Here is a 23,748-nt window from a genome sequence, read left to right as displayed (position 1 = left end):
GAAAGAGAAACAGTCGCAACAGATGTACACACGTACTTACACTTACACTTTGAAATTTATATATATATATGTATATATATTTCTCAAGTGGAGAAGAGGCGAATGTATATAGAAAACTGAGAATGGCGTGCGAGGAGTTGATTCTCAACACAGCAGAGCAAGTGCCAGTTACCCAGCAGCAGTTGCCAAGGCTGGACATATATTTTATGACCACCAGGATTCAACGAGAGTAACCCGTCAAAGTCGATTTCCGTCTTTGCGGCACTGCTCATGGTCCCGGTGGTCCTCAATATTATTTTCCCCTACCCTAAAAAAAAAATTTTTATAAAAAAGACAAGTTTTCCTTAAAATTGTCTTCCATCCCCCTTAATACTTTCCTCCCTTAATAATATTTACCCCCCCCCACCCCGCTTTTTTTTATATGACTAGCAAAAAAATATATTTAAAAACTTGAAAAAAATTTTTTTTTCTTTTTAGCAAAACTTAAAATGTCATCGATTTTTAATTTCATTGCAAGTGTGAATGCAAGAATTAAAATTTGTGTGTGAGTGTGTGTGTTGATAAAAAAAAAATTTATAGGGGGGTGTATTTCCACCCCTTGAAAAAAAAATAAAAAAGGACGACACATTTGGGATTTTACACGATGATCGTTCTACGCATTGCAATTGTTTTGATCTTTCTTCATCGCACTGTTTCCGGCGAAATTACTACCGTCAAGGTAATTAAAAAATTTTCCGATTTGATAATTTTTTTTTTTTTTGAAAAATTTTCTATTTGTATTTTGTAATTATAATTTAATAATATTAAGTAATATATTCTATTAATTATTTTTTACCATGGGTAAAAATGGTTAATAATTTAATTAGTAAATTGGATTAAAAAATTATTTTTTGCTTTTGAATTAGTTAAATTTTACTAATTCGATAGTAAATAATTTTTTATTTACTATTAATTAGTTAAATTTTACTAATTCAAAAGTAAAACAGTAAAAAAATTAGGTATAGTAAAAAATTTTTAATTAACTATATATTAATTAGTTAAATTTTACTAATTCAAAAGTAAAATAGTAAAAAGTAAATAAATTCGATAGTAAAAAATATTTTACTTACTATTAATTAGTTGAATTTTACTAATTCGATAGTAACTAATTTTTTATTTAGGTACTATTAACTAGTTAAATTTTACTAATTCGATAGTAACTAATTTTTTATATCCTATTAACTAGTTTAATTTTACTAATTCGATAGTAACTAATTTTTTATTTACTATTAATTAGTTAAATTTTACTAATTCAAAAGCAAAAAGTAAAATAGTAAAAATTAAATAAATTTGATAGTAAAAAATTTTTATTTACTATTAATTAGTTAAATTTTACTAATTCAAAAGCAAAAAGTAAAATAGTAAAAATTAAATAAATTCGATAGTAAAAAATTTTTATTTACTATTAATTAGTTAAATTTTACTAATTCGATAGTAACTAATTTTTTATTTACTATTAATTAGTTTAATTTTACTAATTCGATAGTAACTAATTTTTTATTTACTATTAATTAGTTAAATTTTACTAATTCAAAAGCAAAAACTAAAATAGTAAAAAAGTAAATAAATTCTACAGTAAAATAGTTTTTTATTTACTATAAATTAGTTAAATTTTACTAATTCAAAAGCAAAATATGAATAACTAATTCGTATTGATTAAAATTTTTTCCAAATTTGAAGATAAATGAAAAAATTTCAATACACATTTATATGTGGAATTTCACTTTATAAATACTAATTTTATGCAGGAAACAATATTTTACGAGTGCTTGTAAAATATAATTTTTTTGTTTTAATTTTTTTTTTCTTTTTATTAATGTACCAAGAATTTCCTTTACAATTAGAGAAAAATTATTAAATTGCCATATATACAATGTTGCGTTAGGAGGGGAAAAAAAAAGAAAATTTATTTTACTGCCAGCATATAATTCATTTATATATTCGGTAGTAAAGATTATAAAAAACAATCAGTTTACATAAATATTAATTGGAAAAAAACTTGAAATTTTACGATGGCAATCAATTTATAGTTAAATTGGAAGCTTTAAAAAGTATATATACGTATATATATATATATATATATCTTTGCTTAGTCATATTTGTGTTTGCTATAATATATATATATATATGTTGAACATCCCTAGAGATTAGATTGTATGCATTGAATGGATACGCAAGATAATAATCCAAGTGAATTACAATTATAATTTATTATAGAGGAATGTTGACAAATCATTACGAAATTTCGTTCATGTTTTTTTTTCTCTTTTTTGTTACTAATAATAAAGATTATATATTTAGATTAATATAAAGTAACGTTTATATAAAAAACTATTTTTTTTATAAATTATATTATAATACAAATATATATTTTTATAAATTATATTATAATAAAAATTTATTTTTATAAAATATATTATAATAAAATTATATTTTCAATAAAATATATTATAATAAAATTATATTTTCAATAAAATATATTATAATAAAATTATATTTTCAATAAAATATATTATAATAAAAATATATTTTCAATAAAATAATTTATAATTACAATAAAAATAATATAATTATAGAAAATTTTGAAATGAAAACATTTTAAAATATGAAAAACTGGTTCATTAAATTTATTTTACATGGTATGCACCTGACACAATTTTTGATATCATGAAATCCTTGAAAATATTAACAAAAATAAAAAAACAATTCCAGTAATATTTGTTGCATTTCCGTTTTGTGATTTTTTTTTCTGTGCATTTAAGGATCTCATGTACCATTTACAAAAAAAAATATTAATTAAAAATTTTAATCGGAAAAATTAAATTTTATAATCATAATGTACCCGGATTTTAATTTTATTTTAAGAGAATTAATTGTTTTAATAAAAAAAAAATAATATTAATAAAAAATATTATATTATTAAAATATTATTATATTAATAAAAAAAAAATATAATATTATATAAAAAAAAAAATAGTTTCCCTCTTTGACATAAAGTAATTTGTGAAACAACACGAAATTCGCTATACAAGAAAATCCGGTTTAATGAGAGTTATAAATTTACGAATGATTTACATTTTTAATTTCTCATCGATCGAAAGTGAAAACGCGTTTGGCCTCGGTTCTTCGGCCTCTACTCCTGAGCAATAATAAGGACACACTGTATTACTATAAGTGGTGCCAATATAAACTTGTGATAAAGGAATCCCTTGTTTCAATTTTGTTGATTCCTTAAATAATTCCCAAAATAATTTCAAAAAAAAAGGAGTTAAAGAAAAGAAACTTTTTTTTTTATTGAAAAACGTTAAATTAAATATCAATAAAAAAAAATAAAAACAAAAGTTAAATATTAGTTATAAATATAGATTTAATAAATAATAATAATAATATAAAGTATAATCGATTTGAAATTCATATCAACGATGATACAATCCAAAATAACCGTTTTTATTCAAATCAACCAAATTCTGGAATTATGATCAAAGAAATCATTTATTTTAATGAATACAAAATTTTATACGGAATTTGAGAAGCAAATATTAGAAAAAAAATTATTCAAAGTGAAATTTTTTTTTAATTATTTATTTTACGAATTTTTTTTTTATTTATTTACAAGAAAATGAAAAAATATTATTAACATTCTTTTTTAATTTGTAAAATATTAGAAAAATAAATTTTTAAATAATATTCAATGATCAGAGAACGAGAATTTGAATATGTGAGAAACGATCAAAAAAAAATTACTACTGCGATGTCAGATTATTATTATTATTATTATTATTATATATTTATATTGGTGTAGTAAATGGCATTTCAGTTGCCGTCTCAGGTGTCACGATATATATATATGAAAATACACGCTCACCTGGTCAGGAGAGAAAGAAACTGGTTCGTTCCAAATAAGCCATTATCACTGTAAAGATCTGTCCTATAGATAAATGCAGTATAATATTCTATAAATCGTCAAGAGAATATCGAAGACGCTGATGGCTTTGCAGGGCCGCACCAAAAAAAAAAAATCGAAAATTATTTTTTTCCCAAAAAAAAATTTATAATCTCAAATTTTATTTTTCTTTATATGGAAAAATATTTCCAAACATTTTTTTTTTTGGCAAATATTTTTATTTATTTTAGCAATATATTATAATTTTATTTATTTAAGCAATATTTTTTTTTTTGGCAAATATTTTTATTTATTTTAGCAATATATTATAATTTAATTTTATTTATTGCAATTGTCATTTAAAAATTTGTCATAAAAATAGAAAAATAGAAAAATAATATAAAACAGTTTAAAAATAAAAATAATAAATAAAAAACATAATTAAAATAATTAATTATTAAAAAAATAATAATTTAATTAAAATATATAATGGTATTCTTACGGCTGTATTATTACACTAAAAAAAAATTCGTTTGAAGCAACCAAATTTTGGTTAAATCAACAAAATAAATGCATTGATAACAAGTTAACCAAACATTTGGTTGCATAAACCAAACGTTTATTTAGCTCAATTTTTTTCTTTGTTCAAAAAATTTATTAAAATAAACCAAACAGTTATTTAGATCAAATAAATATTTATTTGAATTAAACAAATTTTGTTTAAACTAACCAAAAAATTGGGTAAATATAAAAAAATGGTACATATCTTTTTTCTGAGTGTATTTAGTACAAATAAAAAAAAATTAAATTAAATTAAAATAATAGTAATTAAAATAAAATAAAATAAATTGTTTTAGTAGAATTTTAAATATTTAAATTTTTTAAATATTTAAATGTTTAAATATTTAAAATATGATTAAAGAAAAAAATTAATACAAAAATTTACAAAGTCCAACTCAATATTTCAAACATACTTCCTTGAGAGAGTAATCAAATAAATTTTTTTTTTTTTTTCATTCTCTGTGCAATTAAAAATATTCTCGGTCAGTAGTTTTCAATGATACATCAATATGAGTGTGTATATGTGTGTAACTGGCGCCTGTTGACTGACGCCAGATCAAAAAGATGCGATCGATCTTGTAATATATACCGATGTAATAATATCGTAAGATAAAAAGGTTCCTTTATACCATATATATATATATACCACAGAAAAACCTCGAGACAACATACACGAACAAGTTGAGGTTATTTGCGAGTGATTTGAATGCTGTTGCACATTCGCGATGCGCGACTAATGTATTACATACGCGCTCATAGAAAATACGAGACAATTGATCGAGTCAAGTCACGAAACGATGCCTTTGACGCGAATTGACCCATAGGATCGAGGCTATCATCAGGAATTTATATATATAATAGTGCACGTGTGTAGTATTTTTTTTATTATTTTTTATTCCAAAAACATTGTTTCTCTAAAATTTTTATCGAAAAAAAAAAATCGGAGAGAAAAAATTTTAAAAAAATTGATAAATTTCTATTTAAATGTGTAAATAAATAAATTATATTGAATAAATATTAAATTTTTTAATTATTATACACCCTAAAAAAATGATATATTTGTCACAGGGACAAAGAAAAATATTTATTTGTATCAAATAAATTTTTATTTGTTCCAAATAAATTTTTATCTGTTCTTTATTTTTATTCGTTTCAAATAAATATTTATTTGTTTCAAATAAATTTTTATTTGTTCCAAATAAATTTTTATTTGTTCCAAATAAATTTTTATCTGTTCTTTATTTTTATTCGTTTCAAATAAATTGTTCCAAATAAATTTTTATCTGTTCTTTATTTTTATTCGTTTCAAATAAATTGTTCCAAATAAATTTTTATCTGTTCTTTTTTTTTATTCGTTTCAAATAAATTGCTCCAAATAAATTTTTATCTGTTCTTTATTTTTATTCGTTTCAAATAAATATTTATTTGTTTCAAATAAATTTTTATTTGTTCCAAATAAATTTTTATCTGTTCTTTATTTTTATTCGTTTCAAATAAATTTTTATTTAATTGGAAATAATTATTTAGTTCTTTCAAATAATTTTTTTTTTTTGATTTAAATAAAAATTTTATTTATAACAAATAAAATTTTTATTTACGCTAAATAAATGGGCTGAGACAAATACATATATACAATTTAACTCAAATATATTATATATTTGATTGAAATAAAAAAATTTCTCTGGGTGTGAAAATTAAAAAAAAATTAAAGAAATTTTTTTTTTAAATTATTATAAAATGAAAAAAATTTTAAAGATCAAAGAAATATTACATAGTTCGTAAGGCGAATTCCAAACCCCATTAATCACACGTAATATATCATATTGACATCGTTCTCTTGACAAGAAATATATATATATTTGCCAAATCGATTATTAGCCATTTGCCAACTGTCGCTTTTATAATACATAACAAATTAATTAGGGTTGAAATTATTAGAAGTTTAATCAAACTGAAATCAATATATTATAATTTATGTCACATCACGTTTATTATTATTGCAATTTATAAATTTTCTATACTAGATCAGTTTTCCTTCTCGATAAATTTATTTTCGTTTTCAAATTAATTTTATTATATTATAAATGCAAAAAAAAAAAAATTATTCTATCGCACCAAGAGAAATTTTTTTTATATTTTTCTCAATTAAATATTTTTATTTGATTTAAATAAAAAATTATTTAGTTTAAATATAAATATTGATCCAAAAAATCAGAACTAAAATTACGAACGACGAATATTTATTTATTTAGAAAGAAAGAAAGAAAATATATAACAATACTGATGATTATTTATCGAAATACATATATATGAATAATCATATATTGAAAGAAATCAATCTAATCAGCATTTGATTTATTTCAATTCATTAAATATTCCTCGTATATTATTTTTTTTTTTTTCACTGAGAGATAACAAGTTAAAATTAATTCAAGAGAAACATAATACACAAATCAATTACAATTACAATTTTTTTTTTTTTTTTAATGAGTATAGTAATTGCCCCCTCCCCCACTTTTTTGTGACTTTCATTTTTTAATATTATACACGTTTTGCTTAAATAAAAAAAGGAAATCGATTTATTTTTCTAATTCTACTTTTTTATTAAAAAAAAAAAAAAAAAAACAAGGAAAAAAAAGAGAGAATAATATAACAGAGTGAAACACGTAAAGGCGCCAACTCTGATACCTTGAGCATATTTAATGACTCATTTACATTCGCACACTGAACTTTTATTATATCGACATTACGGATTTCTATTGCTCGCAAATTGCACATTTAAATTTTTTATCAATTAAAATAATATTTTATAAATATTATATGAATCCTAAAATTGGATTATTAAAAAAAAAAAGAAAAAATTATAAAAAAATTACATTTGAAGGAACAATTTGAGGGGATTTCAATTTTTTTTTTTTTTTAAATGAGAGAATCAAAATTCCATTGAATTAAACATCGTAATTTTTTTTTTTGTGAAGAGTCATAACTGTTTGATAACTATGAAATCATATATAAATGACTTGTCCTCATATCTTTTGATATGTTAACAATGATTCACCTCTAATAGCATATATAAATATGTCTTATACTGAGAATTATAATATATATATATATATATTGTATATTAATTGTATTGTTTTTTTAAAATAAATTTTTTATTTACAATCTTTTAATATTTATTTAATTTTTTTTCGATATACTTTTATTATTAAATTTAATCTAATTATTAATGAAAAATAAAATATATTTTTGTTTTATATTAATTTATTAGTTATTAATAAATAATTAAATAATTATTAATAATTAATTAATTTAATTCAATTGAAAAAAATATTTATTATATATTAATTTATATATTTATTTATATATTTATTTATATATTTATTTATATATTTATTTATATATTTATTTATATATTTATATATTTATTTGTATATTTATTTAAGGTAAAAATTTATTATTTACTGTATATTTTTAACTAACAAAATTCTCAGCACGTGTAAAGTTAAAAATGATTTAATTCTCAGTCATTTCAATCCAAGTTGAAATGTATTAATGTCTTAATTCTTTTTGATCTGAAACACTTGCATACGCCATTTGAATTATGTTTAATTCCTTGAAACAATATATCGTACTCTATATTTCAATTTTAAATTCGAAATGTAAATATAATTATGAAATATTATATCAGCGTAATTAATTGAGAGTTGAAAATTGACGATAATTTTGAAAATTATAAAAATTATAATAATTATAATAATTATAATAATTATTAAATTATTAAAATTTAATTATTGAAATTAAATCAAAATAAAGTAAAAATTACTAATTATTAAAATATTTGAATTAATCAATAATTAAAATAATAATAATTAATAGTTATTTATTAATAATTAATCATTAAAATTAAATTAAAATAAATTAATAAGGATTAAATTATTAACTACATTAAATTAATTAAAAAATAAATTAGTTTTAGCTAGACTATAAATATATTATTTAGAAGATGAAGTAAAAATTCTCTCTCTATTAGAAATACGAACTTTTTTTTTCTTTTTGTTTTTTTACATCATTAGATTTTATTGGCTTTTCTCGATTTGGCACAAGTCCATTTAACGATAGTCGTGATGAATTTTCTAATAGGCTTTTTGATTTGCAGGAAGACTGCGAAAAGAAAATGCAAGAGTGTACAAACAGCAGTATAGGAACAAATGTAGCTGTGTGCGGAAGCGATGGAATCACGTATCCCAATCGATGTGAAGTCATCTCTAGACAATGTCAAGGAGTATCTATTCTTATAAAACACACTGGGCCCTGTCCAGGTAAAATTCATCATTAACAAAAATTATTTTTTTTTTTATTAACAAAATTTTTAATTAAAAAATATTTTTTTTTTATTAACAAAATTTGTAACTAAAAAACTTAGTAATTAAAAAAATTAGTAATTAAAAAATTAGTAACTAAAAAAATTAGTAATTAAAAATATTAGTAATTAAAAAAATTAGTAATAAAAAAATTAGTAATTAAAAAAATTAGTAACTAAAAAAATAAGTGACTAAAAAAATTAGTAATTAAAAAAATTAGTAATAAAAAAAATTTGCAATTAAAAAAATTAGTAACTACTCTCTAAATCTGAATTAGTAAAAATGTTTACTAATTTGAATTAGTGACTCACTTTCTGCTTCTGAATTAGTAAAATTTTACTAATTATTAGTAACTTTTACTAACAATTAGAAAAATTTAACTAATTCAGAAGCAAAAAGTGAGTCACTAATTAAAATTAGTAAACATTTTTACTAATTTAGATTGAGAGAGTAAAAAATTTGTAGTTAAAAAAATTGTTATTAAAAAAATAGTAATTAAAAAAATTAGTAACTAAAAAAATTAGTAATCAAAAAAATTAGTAATAAAGAAAATTTGCAATTAAAAAAAATAGTAACTAAAAAATGTGTAGTTAAAAAAATTGTAATTAAAAAAATTTGCAATTAAAAAAATTTGTTAATAAAAAAATTATTTTTATTACAAAAATTTGTTAATTAAAAATAATTTTTTTTTTTTTAATTTGCCACCAGAATGTCATGCAGCAAGAGCAGAGGCAAGAAGTCCAGGTGCACGACCAATTTGTCGCAATGATGGTTCCTATGCACCTGTACAATGTCACACTAAAACTGGCTATTGTTGGTGTGTAACGCCACAAGGTCGTCCATTACGCGATACATCAGTGAAAAATCGCAAACCACGATGTCCAACATTCAATAATAATTATATTGCATCAACAAGAAGTGCACCAAGTAGACGTCCACCAACAAGAGCAAATCATAAAAAATATGGCGGTCGACATCGTAATTCTTGTGATCGTAGTGAAAAATCAAAATTCAATAGTAATCTCATTGAAAATTTCAAAATTGAATATCGTAGAATCAACATAACGATAGAAGGTGAATTTTTTCTCCACGCATGAAAGGTTATAATAATAATAATTAATAATAATTAATAATTTGTCGAAAAAAAAAAGAATTGCTGTATAAATATTTAAAATATAATTTTTTATATTAATTAATATAATTAATTTAATAATAATTAATAATAATATAATAATATAATATAATAGTTAATAATAATTTTATAATTAATTAATAATATAATTTTTTTTTCTCTTTATTTTCAGGGGACAAAAATATTGAAAGAGTACTATCGTGGAAATTTGTGACACTTGATCAAAATAATGATGGTTTTTTGGATAAAGGAGAATACAAAGAATTGAGGCGTCTTGCTAAAAAAGCGGTGCGTCCAAAAAAATGTGCACGTTCATTTGCACGTAATTGCGATATCAATAGAGATTTGAAATTATCACGACAAGAATGGGGTGCATGTCTTGCCAATGATTTTACTCGTAAGTTGAAAAAAAAAAATTCATTTTACATTTTTAGTAAACGATACGGTAAATTAAAATATAAAAACAAGAATTCGTTATCAATTTTTTAAAATTTTAGTTCTATTTGTTTTTTCTTAGATAATGTAATCTATAGTTTATCTACCTTCAATTTTTTTCTTTTCGAAATTCCGTTTCAATATTTTTTTCCCTTTCTGTTCATAAATAAGTACTATTTTTTTTTTAATTTTATTTGATTTATAAAATATTCGTTTCAAATATTAATTGTCTCAAATAAATGTTGTTTGATATAAATAAATATTTATTTGGTTGAAAAAATAAATAAAATAAAAAAATATATTTATTTAAACCAAATAAATATTTTTTTCAACAAAATAATTATATTTATTTGGTTTAAATAAATATTTTTTTCAACGAAATAATTACATTTATTTGGTTGAAATAAATATTTTTTTCAACAAAAAAATTATATTTATTTGGTTGAAATAAATATTTTTTTCAACGAAATAATTACATTTATTTGGTTGAAATAAATATATTTATTTGTTTCGAAAATAAATTCTATTTTTTAAATTAAAAATTTAATTTTCTAAATAACATTTTAATTGGTGCTAAATTAAATTTATTTGAAACAAAAATAAATTTAATATAAATAATTTGTTTTATTACAAATAAAATTTATACAATTTCAAAAATAAATGCGAATAAAAAATTTCTCCGGATATATAATTAAAAAAAAAAAAAATTTACTCTAAATACAATTAATTATTAAATTAATTGCAAAATTCTTCAATGCAAATTATAAAATAGATTTATTTTATTAGAAGCATTTGAAATATGTTTTATAATATATAGGAGAAATGAAAAATATTCATTACATATATATCTGAAAAAGATAATTGATTTCGTATATTTATGAAAAAAGTAAATGATAAATTTTTTCATAATAAAATTTTATTAACCACTCTATATCACAAGAGAGCACGCGAGTGAATATATAAATATATTTATAAATATATAGGCATATATATTTATAAATTGTAAATTTTTGTGATATGAACTTTAAAATCCCATTCGTCTGTAATGAAAAACATGTCTATAGTATGAGTAATAAATAAAAACAACGGCGACGTTAATTTCCATTCAGTAGCTAACGTCTGCACGAGCTGTTAATAAATTAATTCAACGCCACTTGGTGGTTACCCTGTATGTTGCCTTATTACTTATTCCATTTTTAAATACATATATAAATGCACCAACATTGCGCAAGAAGCACTGTCTTGATGCGTTTCCTTACTTATATATATAATTATAATTATATTATAATTATAATAATAATAATTATTATAATTATATTATACTTATAATTATAATAATAATTATTATAACTATATTATAATATAATTATAATAATTATTATTATTATATTATAATTATAATTATAAAAATAATTATTACAATTATATTATAATTATAGAAAAACTAATTTTAATTGCACTGAAAAAAATTTATTCGGTTCAAATAATCGTTTACTTGAATAATAAATATTTACTTTGATTCAAATAAATTGCTTTTTAATTCAAATAAATTTTTTATTTAATTTAAATAAAAAAAATTTATTTACTCCAAATAAATAGGCTGTGGGACAAATATACATTTATTTAACACAAATATATTATATTTGGTTGAAATAAAATATTTCTCTATGTGAAGTAACCGATTATTTGAATCAAATAAAATTTTTTTTTTCAGTTTACCTTTAAGTTAAAATAATTTTTTTCTATAATTTACTGCATTGCATATTATTAATTCAATATATTTTTACCACTGTTAAGAGGGTTTTAGGACAAAAAATTTTTTTTTCAAAAAAAAGAGAAAAATTAAAAAAAAATTATTGTTAAACTAATTTGAAATTGACGTTTTATAGAATACAAAAATAGAACTGACAAGTATAGTAAATTGTTTGATTCAATAAACTTCAATTGAAGTTGACAGGCAAATTGAAAGGGAGGGGGTATATTATTTTTAGTAGGAAGGAATTATTTTTATTTTATTATTATTATTATTATTATTATTATTATTTTTATTTTTATTTTAATAATATTTTTATATTCGGTAACAAAATTGTGATTTTTTTGAGGGAGAAATTTTAATGGAAAAGAAATTTTTGATTTTAAAAAGCGTTTAATTAAAAATTAGTAAAAATTTTCGAAATTTTGTGAACAATGAATTGAAAAATAAAAAAATATACAATGACTAAACTGAATCATAAAACGAGACGTGCTAGACGTACTTCCGGAGGATGCTTGCGGGCGGTCTGGTTTTATTTAATACAATAATTGCTGAATCTACACTTATAAACATGTTCCCACTTATCAAAACTTTGTAGTGGAGACTATATATATATATATATAAGTCTTCTTATAAATATAAATTCTTTTTCTTTTTCTACTTACAGAGTTTGTGTGTGTGTATATAAAATCGTTTCAAATTATCAGACCAATTCTATATATTGAAATTTAGATTCCCCTTTAGTGTTTTATACTCTCACCGGACGTTTGCTTTTTGCAACCCACGCATCACAAGGCAGACAAATCAAAAGAGTAACTGACCTCTTGTGAGAATCTATAGTTATATATTCAACATCTTGTAATTTCTCCATTATAATTGCTTCAATACAAAAAAAAATACTTAAGAAGCCTCACTGCTTAATAAATATTTATTTTATTCAAATCAATTTTTATTATCTATTATTTTGTTTATTAATTATTTTATTATTTTTTATATAAATTTTTGTTTTTTAAATAAATTTTTGTTTTTTAAATAAATTTTTATTTTTTAAATAAATTTTTATTTAATTTAAATAAACAAATTTCATTTACACCAAATAAATAAAAAAATTGTTTTTCTTATCCGCTTAAAATTTGTTGCGGAATTTTTCCTATAAAATTAATAATAATTAAAGGGAATTAAAAAATTATAATTAAATATAAATTAAAATTTCAAGAAAGAAGAAATATTAATGTTTTTTTTTTTTGCAGTTTTACGTGGCAATCCTTCAACGTACTCTCGACCTGCTTTCAGAGACGATCCACCAGATTCATCTGATGATATCGATGGTAAGAGATATAATTTTTTATTATAAATTAAATTGGGACAAATTTTTGTGCCAAATAATTGCAAAAAAAAATAAAAAATAAGAATGAAAACAGTTTCGACGCCCCTACTCGAAGAAATTATAATTAATTATAAATTATTTATTATTATTAATTAATTATAAATTAATTATTATTACTAATTAATTATAAATTAATTATTTATTATAAATTAATTATTATTTATAATTAATTATAAATAAATTATTATTACTAATTAATTATAAATTAATTATTGTTATTAATTAATTATAAATTAATTATTATTTTTAATTAATTATAAATAAATTTTTTTTTCGCAGCCAATGACTGTTTATCAGATAGAAAATTAGTGTTGGAAGATTCAAAAACAACATCAGAAGAAAAATTCTACATCCCTCAATGTACACCCGATGGAAGATATCATAGAGTACAATGTTATTCAGGATATTGTTGGTGTGTTTATCAGGATACGGGAAAACCAATTCCTGGTACATCGTCAAAAACAAGAGAGCCAAATTGTACACCAGTTTCAATTCCTGTCCGACCAATGAGTGGTAATTAATTATTATTATTAATTAATTATTATTTATTATTAATTAATTTTTTTTTTTTTTACAATAAAAGATTTTAACAAAAAAAAATTATTTTTTTTCCCCCAGGATGTCCCGAACCAAAAAAAGAAATATTCCTACGAGATCTCATGCAATTATTGCACAGAAAAATGAAATCTGCTGATCCTGATTCTAATGAGACTTTTGCCAAATGGCAAGTTCCTAAAGAAGAAAGAACTGCAACCTGGCATTTTGTGATGCTCGATATAAATAAAAATAAGGTAATGAATTTTATTTCAATTAGATTAATTATTTAATTAATTAATAGTAATTTTTAATTAATTTAATTAATTTTTTTTTTATTTAATTTAAAAAAAATATTTGCAAAAAAAAATTTTTAAACTTAGAAAAACTAAAAAAAAAAAATAAATCCATAGAAAAAAAAAATGCGCAAATAATTTTTTTACGATCGTATTTTATTATTAAAAAAAAAAATGTATTAATTTCAGGTATTAGAAAGAAAAGAATGGAAAAATTTTCGTACAATGGTTGCGCATTATCCACATTTAAGAAGATGTGGAAAAAAATTCCCGAAATATTGTGATGTTAACAATGATAGACGAATAAATATGTCTGAATGGCTCAGTTGTCTTAATACACAACGATTCACTCCAGGTAAATAATAATAATTTTTTAAATATATTTTAATAATAATAATTTTTATTATTATTATTATTAAAATACATTTAAAAAAATATTTTTGTATTATTAAAATACATTGAAAAAAATATTTTTGTATTAAAAAAAAATATTATTTTCAACAAATTTTTTTGCACAGAAACGAGCACCGAAAAAACATCAACATCTAAACCTAAAAGAATGGGTCCAAATCCTCTCGATCAGTTCCTAAACGATGATGATTAGAATGTGATAAAAAAAAAATAATTCTAAACGTAACTTGCGTTTACAGAAAAAAGGTGCACAAAACATTTTTTTTTGTATAATTGTATTTGTCAAATTTTAATAAGTGTTTTTTGTGAAATTTACTCTTATTTTTTTTCTTTGAATTAAAATTATTATTATTATTATTATTTATTTATAAGAACGATACCAGTTACAATTGAAAAAAAAAATTATGTATTATTCTTTATAGATATAGTGAAAATAAAAAAAATCCTCTGTTATTATATTCTATTATCTTGTAAGAGTTTATTTAAAAAAAAAAAAAAAAAAAGAATTGTTAAATATCTAATTATAAGCGAAAAAAAATTAATTTTAATAAAAATTTGAGAGCATAAAGGTGTACACTTATATGTAGAAAGAGTAAACACTAATCAGGCGCTTATTTTAAAGATTCTATTTTATGATTTATATTTGAAATTTTTTTTTAACAATATTATTTAACAATTTTTTTTTCTTCTTTTTTTTTAACAAATAAACGTCATTCCTTTACAATTGTTTCTTCACTAAAAAATTGGATATGTCCTAGAAAAATCATATTTAACAGAGTGACCACAATGAAATAGACAACAAGATGATAAACTACCTAAAAAATATTTTCAAAATATAATTATATTTATTATTAATAATTGTTTATTATTAATATTTATTAATTTAAGTAATAGTAAAAAATTAAAAAATTGAAATTTTCAAAAAAGTTTTTATTTTAAGTAAAAAATATTTTTTAAAAGAAAATTAATTACTTCTTGATCTCGCATATCATATCGAAATCCCCAACGGCAAATGCAGAGCCAACTTACTAATGATAATAAAATATAAAATCCCGATAAAGGAGAAGCGTGCACATTCACTGTCAACATTTGTATAGAAATAAATAACTTTTTTTACCACCTTTCATCTGATTTTCAGACTTTGCAGTCTTATCAATAGTTTGGTAAAAATTACAATTCATTCTAAAACTAAAAAAAAAACGTTTTTTTTTTTTGAAGAGGTTAAAATATTATTTCTTTTTTCAAATTTTTTATTACATAGATATTTACTTGCAATGAAATTTTTTTTTCCTTTCTTTATTCAGATCACTTTTGAATTAATTAAAAAATTTAAATCCTTTTTTTTAATTTTTTTTTTTTTTTATATATTATTTCACACTGAAAATTTTGACACGAAAACTCTAATAATAACGCATATCAATTGTTTTTCTCTTCAACAATTTTTTTTTACAAATAATAAAAAATGAAAAAGAATAATAAAAAATTTGAAAAAAGAAAATTATTAAAATTCAGTGAATAGAATCGCAAATTTTTATTTAATCACTAAACTCTGGCTTACAAAATATACGGATAACATTATTCTTAAAGCGAAAAATTTTTTTTAATAATAATCCTCACATAATCATCACATTTATATTCCCGCGGATTTATTCCACAATAGATCTGAAATGTAGTTTGAATGATATTTTTTTATACGATATACCATATATATATATATTTATATAACTTTAAATATTTAACCTGAATATATTAAATTTTTATATTATATTTATTAATAACTCAAATTTCTTTTATCCATTATACTTTGTCAATTTCTCTTTTTATCGTAAATTTAATTATTTTCAATACATTTTACAATAAATGAAAATTAAATTCTTCGATTTTTATTCTGATTAATAATTTTATAATATAATTTTGTAATATAATTTTATAATATAATTTTACAATATAATATTATAAAATAATTTTGTAACATAATTTTATAATATAATTTTATAATATAATTTCATAAAATAATTTTATAATGTTATTTTATAAAATAATTTTATAAAATAATTTTATAATATAATTTTGTAACATTATTTTATAACATAATTTCATAAAATAATTTTATAATATAATTATATAATGTAATTTTATAAAATAATTTTATAATATAATTTCATAAAATAATTTTATAATGCAATTTTATAAAAAAAAATTATAATGTAATTTTATAAAATAATTTTATAATATAATTTCATGAAATAATTTTATAATATAATTTCATAAAATAATTTTATAATGTAATTTTATAAAATAATTTTATATTATAATTTCATAAAATAATTTTATAAAATTACATTATAAAATTATATTATAAAATTATTTTATGAAATTATAATATAAAATTATTTTATAACATAATTTTATAATGTAATTTTATAATATAATTTTATAATTTGATTTTATAATTTAAATTCATAATGAAATTTTATATGATTATAATTTATTAAGAATTAATTATTTGAATTTTATTAATTAATATTGTAATTAATTTTATGAATAACAATTTTTTTTTAATTATAATTTAATAATGTAAAATGTATAAAAATAATAATTATATTTACGAAAAAAAAGAGAATCACGTATGAATCGTGTTGAAATTATCCTCATAGAGCACCATTATAAAATCCTTATTCTAATTCTGTGCGTTGTATGACTTATATGGTATTTTACTTTTCTGCAATTAAAGCATGCATCGCTCGTTTTTATATTTCAGGATGGCAAAAAATTAATTTTATTCTCACTTTAAATTGAAATCACAAGATTTCACCTTCGTTTTTTCTTTTTTTTTTTGCTCTTTTTTATAGTTCAAAAAAGAGAAAAAATTTTTTTTCTTAACTTCTACAAATCACATTCTGAAAATAATTTTTTTTTCCCCCTTCCTTTTTTTTTTGCTTATTCTCAGACACCATTTGAAATAAAAAAATTATTCTAAATAATAAATAATTAATGTACCATGTACATTAATTATTTAACTATTAATGTGTGACACAATATTTAGTTTGTAAATACATGAAATCTTTTTAAAAGACAATAAATAGGGAATTAAAAAATTACACATTTAGAAGAAAATAAAAAAAATCATTTTTTTGGAAGAGTTTGAAAAATTGGGTATTTTGAAAAAAAAAATTTGTGAATATTTTTCATTTTTTTATAAACAAATTTTCTTTTTTTGTGTGGATAAACAATTTTTTGTTTTATTTTTGTGCAATGTTTTTTGTACATTTTTTTTTGTGCTTCCACTATTTTCTTTTCGTTTATAAATCAAACTCTTCCAATTTTTTTTTCTATTTTATAAATATTAAACTATTTTTCATTATTTTTTTTAAAAATGATTTTAACATCTTAATGCATATAATTAGATATAAATTATAGCTATAAAAAATCGACAATATGTTTCATAAGCATATTTGGTATTTTCCTCTCGGCATGTTTCTAAAATTTAAATTGGAAATTCGTTAATGGCGATTTTCGCGCATTTCCCTCTTCCGCCCCCCACCCAACATTTTTTTGTTAGCAATTTTTTAAAAACTAAGAAGATGGAATCAGAATCAATCTGATTTGAAAAATTGTTTTATTATTATGGAAATTGAAATATTTTATAGTAAATAATTTTTAATTAATTTTAGTTTTAATAAATTAATATTAATTTTTTTAAATTAATTTTTTTAAAAGTACAATAATATTATTATTTATGGTAATAAAATAATAATTATAAAATTAAATTTTATTTTAAAAAATTTTAATTCATTTTTTATTGAAAAATGTTTGAAAATAAAATATTCAATTTCCATTGAGAATTTTGATATAAAATTGTTTTTGAAAATTTTTCCCTATAAAACATTTGAAATTTTTATTCAATCTTTTCACACACAAATTGATTCCTTTTATTTATGAAAAATTGTCATAAATTGACAATATATTTACTAACTTTTTACTCTCGATTTTATAATCGATTTATTACATTCTTGTACGAAATCTCCCATTTTTTTTTGAGCGCGAAAAACTAATCGAAAAGCCAGTTTGGATAAAAAATACACGCGTATATAAAAAATTTCACGCATTTAGCACTTGATAAAAAAATGGCATGTTTGAGCAAGGCAATATTTTGTTTAGCATGTTTTTTCATTTTTTTTTCAAGCAACAAAAAAATATATAAGCTAACATTTTTTTTTTTTTTTTTTTTTCCATAAGCAGCTTAGTTAATTCTTTTTCTTTTTTTTTTTCATTTCCTCACATTCATTTATTCCTTTTATAATCCTTTGGCAACTATATTTTTCCTTTTTTTTTGTTATTAGTATATTTTTAAAACTTTCTTTCAAAAATTTTTTTTCCTCACACTTTCTTAAATTGTATTTTTTATTTAATTATATATTAATACTTTCTGAAGGTCTATTATATTGAAAAAGTGGAAACAGCTGAATTTCATTAAAATATGTATGTGAAAATTATTCAAAAAAAAAAAATTAAATTTTATCTGCTTTGATTTGATTTTACAAATCAAGATTTCGCATTAAATTGACTATATCCCTTTTTCTTTTCACAATGATTTATACAATAAATTTTTTCAATGTTTTTTTTTTATTAGTATTTTTTCGCAACCACACTTTAAATGCAGGCTTACACACTGAATGAGATTAATTATTAAATTCTACTGCAAAAAAAAGATTATTTTTTAAATATTAATTTTAAAAAATTTATTTATTTTTAATTTTTTTTTAATTTTCTTTATGGAAAAAATTAATTTTCTATTTTAAAACAATTTTCAATTTTTTTTTTAAATAACGCCTTTTTTTCAAAAACGAAGAGTAAAATTAATTAATTAATTTCGTTCAGTTTTTAAAATTCTATAGTGAAATATACATTAAGGAGAATGCAAATTTTTACAATTTTTTTTTTTATTTTTATGTTTCTGTTTTTCTATCATTTATGATGATTCTTATCAAATTTGTGGAAAAATTCTTATCCGACGAATAAATATTGGGTGACAATAATAATTATTTATAATAAAAATAACTCGCGTCTGTATGTCCATACTAAAAAAAAAAAAAAACATGGGTCAGACTTAATTATTGGCAGACTTAATGAAACTTACAACTATGGGTCTAGGAACACATTGATTTGTAAATAATTAAAAAAAAAAAGAAAAAAAAATTGTTTCACCCCTTGGACACACGAGACACTCGTTTTTTTTTTTTTTTTTTTTATTTCTATTTTTATCAAATAAATTTTTTTCCGTCAATTTATATTATAGGAATTTTTTTTTTTCAATTTTTTCTATCGATTTACGTCCTTAATTTTCGTGTATTTAATAATTATTTTCGCGTCAAGGAGACACGTTAGCGTTCTATAAATAAACTTATCGCGAATCTTAGAAAAGTCTAATCTTATATTTTAAGTAATCATACATACACTCACACACGCTTATATGACGTGATTACGTCATTATAGTGTTCGCCAAAAAAAAAAACATTAGGCGCTAGCGGTAGAGCGCTACAATTTATATTATTTTTTATTTATTTATTTTTATTTCACGGTCACGTTTTTAATACGTCACAGAGGATAACGTTCGTTAAACACACTGCAAATAACAAGCAACAAGTGGCGTTTTTTTTTAATACCACAAAAATTTTTATACGTTTTGCCGTTTATTTATTTTTTTTTTAAATTTAATTTTTTGCAAAGTAGAAAATTGAAGTAAATTATTTTTTTGAAAATTTTAAAATAAAAAAAGAGGGAAAATCAGAAAATGTTTTTTTTTCTCAAAATATGAATTAGTAAAAAATTTTAACTAATTTGAATTTTACTCACTTTTTGCTTATTTGAATTAGTAAAAGAAAATAAATTTTTTTTTCACTATCGAATTAGTAAAATTTAACTAATTCAAAACTAAAAAAGTAAATAATTCAAATTGATTAAAATTTTTCTAATTCGCAAATTTAGAGAGTAATTAATTTAAAATAAATTAAAATTAAAATTAAAATTAAAATTAAAATTAAAATTAAAATTAAAATTAAAATTAAAATTAAAATTAAAATTAAAATTAAAATTAATTTAATTTGAATTTAAATTTAATGAAAATAAATTGAATAAATTTTAATTAATAAAAAATCAAATTTTTTATATTCACTTGAAAATAAATTAATTAATTAAAATTAATTCAATTTATAATTTTATTTATTTATTTATTTATTTTTATTTATAATTGAAAATAAATTGAAAATAAAATAATAATAAATTAAAATAACTTCAAAAAAAAAAATTGAATAAATTTTAATCAATTTAAAAAATCAAATTTATTAATTTCACTTGAAAATAAATAAATTAATTCAATTTATATAATTGAAAATAAATTTGAAAATAAAATAATAAATAATAAATTAAAGTATAACTTGAAAATAAAATTGAATAAATTTTAATTAATTCAATTTATTTTCTATTTCAATTTATTATTTATTATTATTTTATTTTCAATTTATTTTCAATTATAATTTGAATATATTTTCATTAATTAAATTTATTTTTAAGTGAAATTAAAAATTTTGGTTTTTTTTTTTTTTTTAAATTACTCACAGTGTGTTTATAAAATTTACAAATACAATTAGTTCTCGAAGCAAACTCCACTTGAGATGAAATATTCGAATTTAATGAAAAATGATTTTTAATGACGCAGCGAATGATTGTGACAACGAAAAGAAGATATATATGGGAGAAAGGCACTTTTGAACACAGGAAGCGCCTGGATTCTGAATATCTTGCCAAGCACAGAATCTCTCCTCTCTCTCTCTCTCACTTTTTTTTTCTCCACCCCCTTTTTCTCAACCCCCCCTCCCTCCTTTTTTTTCCTTCCGAGAAATTCAAAACAAGGTTCGATTTCATATCCCCTGTTTCAAATATTAAGAGAAAAAAAAAATTTGGATTTTTCGAAATAATTTTTATATTTATCAAGTAAAATTAAAAAATTTGAAAAAAAAATTGAAATAATTTTGAAAATTAAAAATTTTAATTCACACCAATTTGGAGTTACTTATTTGGGTTTTTTTTTTTTATTATGAGTATGATAGTAAGATGTAATTGAGAAATATGTATAAATTCTTTAATACGCAAAAAATTTGATTGCGATTAAGAAATTTGTGGACCAAATATTTTTATGTGGATTCGATTTTTTTTTTTTATGTATCGAGAGCACAGTAATTTTTTTTTTTTTTTTTTTTCAATGTTGACTAAACAAGACTGTGCTCCCTCGAATCACAACGATGAGTGTAAAGAATGGACGAGTTTGTTCCAGGTGATGTCGAAGATGAGGCTGTTGTCGAACATGGTGATGACGCCATGACTCTCTTCGACTTCTGTGGCACCTAGGTATTGTGACCTTGTTTTCGTATTTTATTCTCCAAAGCTGATGTCGATCTACCGACGAGATTCTCCAATTCATCAGGTGTCAATACTGTGAATTCTCTGTGAAAATTTATTATTTTTTTTTTTTCCCAATTTTTTTTTTACTTCTCTAATTAAAAAATCCTAATTTATATTAAAAATTATATTCAATTATTAATTTATTATTATAATAATAATTAATAATAATAATTAATAATTAATTAATAATTAATAATAATAATTAAATAATTATTAATTAAATATATAATTAATATAATCATATAATAATAAAATTATTATTAATTTAATATATTATTAATATAATAATGATAATAATTAAAATTAAATAATTACCAAAAAAAATTATAAATAATTTTTTTTTTATAATTTTAATTGAAATTTTTTTTTTTCGTTTTTTTACCTGTGTTGAGCTAAAAGCATATCTATACTGGTAACACTTCGTTGATGTGCGCCATCTTTTTGTGAAGCTTTTTGCTTTCTGATGCATATGGATCTTAGTGGAATCAATAGGATACCTAAAATTAATAAACCGGAACCAGTTGCAATAAGAACTGCTGAATATTGTGCAGCTTCAGCTCCAGGTGCTAATTGGACGAGTCCAACAACCAATCCCACTAATCCAAGGAGCATTGATCCCACCAATATGTGTAATGAATTCACCTGAAGGTAAAAAGGAATGTTTAAAAAAAAAAATTTTCTATAAAAAAAAGACTACCAAAGGAAAAATAAGAGAAAAACTGAAAATAAATATTGAAAAAAAAAAAAAAATAATAAAATTGGAAAATTATAATAAAGATAAAAATTAAACAATAATTATAAATAATAAAACTAACAAAAATAATAAATAATTATTATAAATAAAAAAAAATTAAAAATAATAATAATAAAAATGATAGAAATAACAAAAATAATAAATAATTATTATAAATAACAAAAATAATAAAGAATTATTATAAATAATAAAAATTAAAAATAATAATAATAAAAATGATAGAAATAATAAAAATAACAAAAATAATAAATAATTATTATAAATAATAAAAAATTAAAAATAATAATAATAAAAATGATAGAAATAATAAAAATAAAAAATAATAATAATATAAATAAAAAAAAATGATAAAAAATAGTAATAATAATATAAAAATTATTAAAAAAAAAAAAAATAATAATAATAAAATGAAGAGTAAAGATGAAATTTGTATAATATTTAAGTTTGATGAAAGAAGGATCAGGATTACGTAAATTCCTCTAATCAAAGTTTTGAAAATTTTTTGACTTGAAATTAAATACCTATATTTATATACAATTAGGGTTAGCAATCGATTAAATGAACACGAACCCATTACAAAACTGCCATGAGCCGAAAAGGATCCACTTCATCACTAAATATAGAAAGCGAAAATCCATATACACCTCACATATATATATATATTATTATTAAATTCATATACCCTAGGTCCAAATTTTATTGTTTCATAGAAAAAAAAAATGACTCAAACATTATTCT

The 23,748-nt window shown here is 19.8% G+C and overlaps 2 protein-coding genes and 1 long non-coding RNA gene across 4 annotated transcripts in view; 1 reads left to right on the top strand and 2 right to left on the bottom strand.

Moving 5' to 3' along the window:
- The first annotated feature begins 149 nt into the window (after nt 1-149).
- On the top strand, nt 150-15,248 carry LOC127282387 (SPARC-related modular calcium-binding protein 2). The gene is made up of 9 exons (XM_051306586.1): nt 150-718; nt 8,643-8,805; nt 9,556-9,921; nt 10,152-10,376; nt 13,418-13,495; nt 13,834-14,067; nt 14,173-14,345; nt 14,574-14,739; nt 14,903-15,248. The coding sequence occupies exons 1-9, from the start codon at nt 644-646 to the stop codon at nt 14,986-14,988; spliced, it is 1,566 nt and encodes a 521-aa protein (XP_051162543.1). The 5' UTR covers nt 150-643; the 3' UTR covers nt 14,989-15,248.
- Nucleotides 15,249-15,405: 157 nt separating this feature from the next.
- LOC127282403 (uncharacterized) lies at nt 15,406-16,211 on the bottom strand. The gene is made up of 3 exons (XR_007843199.1): nt 16,065-16,211; nt 15,768-15,983; nt 15,406-15,610 (listed from the first exon to the last, which is right to left on the bottom strand). It is a non-coding gene; the product is annotated as an uncharacterized LOC127282403 (long non-coding RNA).
- Nucleotides 16,212-21,396: 5,185 nt separating this feature from the next.
- LOC127282410 (uncharacterized) overlaps nt 21,397-23,748 on the bottom strand; it is a 70,115-nt gene continuing 67,763 nt past the window's right edge. For both annotated transcript variants that reach the window (XM_051306629.1, XM_051306628.1), the window contains exons 3-4: nt 22,639-22,898; nt 21,397-22,298 (exon numbers count right to left, since the gene is read on the bottom strand). In XM_051306629.1, coding sequence (XP_051162586.1) covers nt 22,199-22,298; nt 22,639-22,898 — 360 coding nt within the window. In that variant the 3' untranslated portion in view covers nt 21,397-22,198. The remainder of the gene's footprint in view (nt 22,299-22,638; nt 22,899-23,748) is intronic.

Source organism: Leptopilina boulardi, unplaced genomic scaffold, assembly GCF_019393585.1.
Source record: "Leptopilina boulardi isolate dan_hultmark-lab unplaced genomic scaffold, ZJU_Lbou_2.1 LbouV2_30, whole genome shotgun sequence".
Classification (NCBI taxonomy): Eukaryota; Metazoa; Arthropoda; class Insecta; order Hymenoptera; family Figitidae; genus Leptopilina; species Leptopilina boulardi.
Note: the sequence above shows the minus strand (reverse complement) of the source record. Positions and strands in the feature narration are given on the sequence as shown.

What these genes read in the sequence shown, in the direction of transcription:
- LOC127282387 (XM_051306586.1), top strand. Translation starts at nt 644, where the DNA reads ATGATCGTTCTACGCATTGCAATTGTTTTGATCTTTCTTCATCGCACT. An exon ending in ACACACTGGGCCCTGTCCAG is followed by an intron (nt 8,806 to 9,555) that starts GTAAAATTCATC and finishes ATTTGCCACCAG; the next exon opens with AATGTCATGCAGCAAGAGCA. An exon ending in AATCAACATAACGATAGAAG is followed by an intron (nt 9,922 to 10,151) that starts GTGAATTTTTTC and finishes CTTTATTTTCAG; the next exon opens with GGGACAAAAATATTGAAAGA.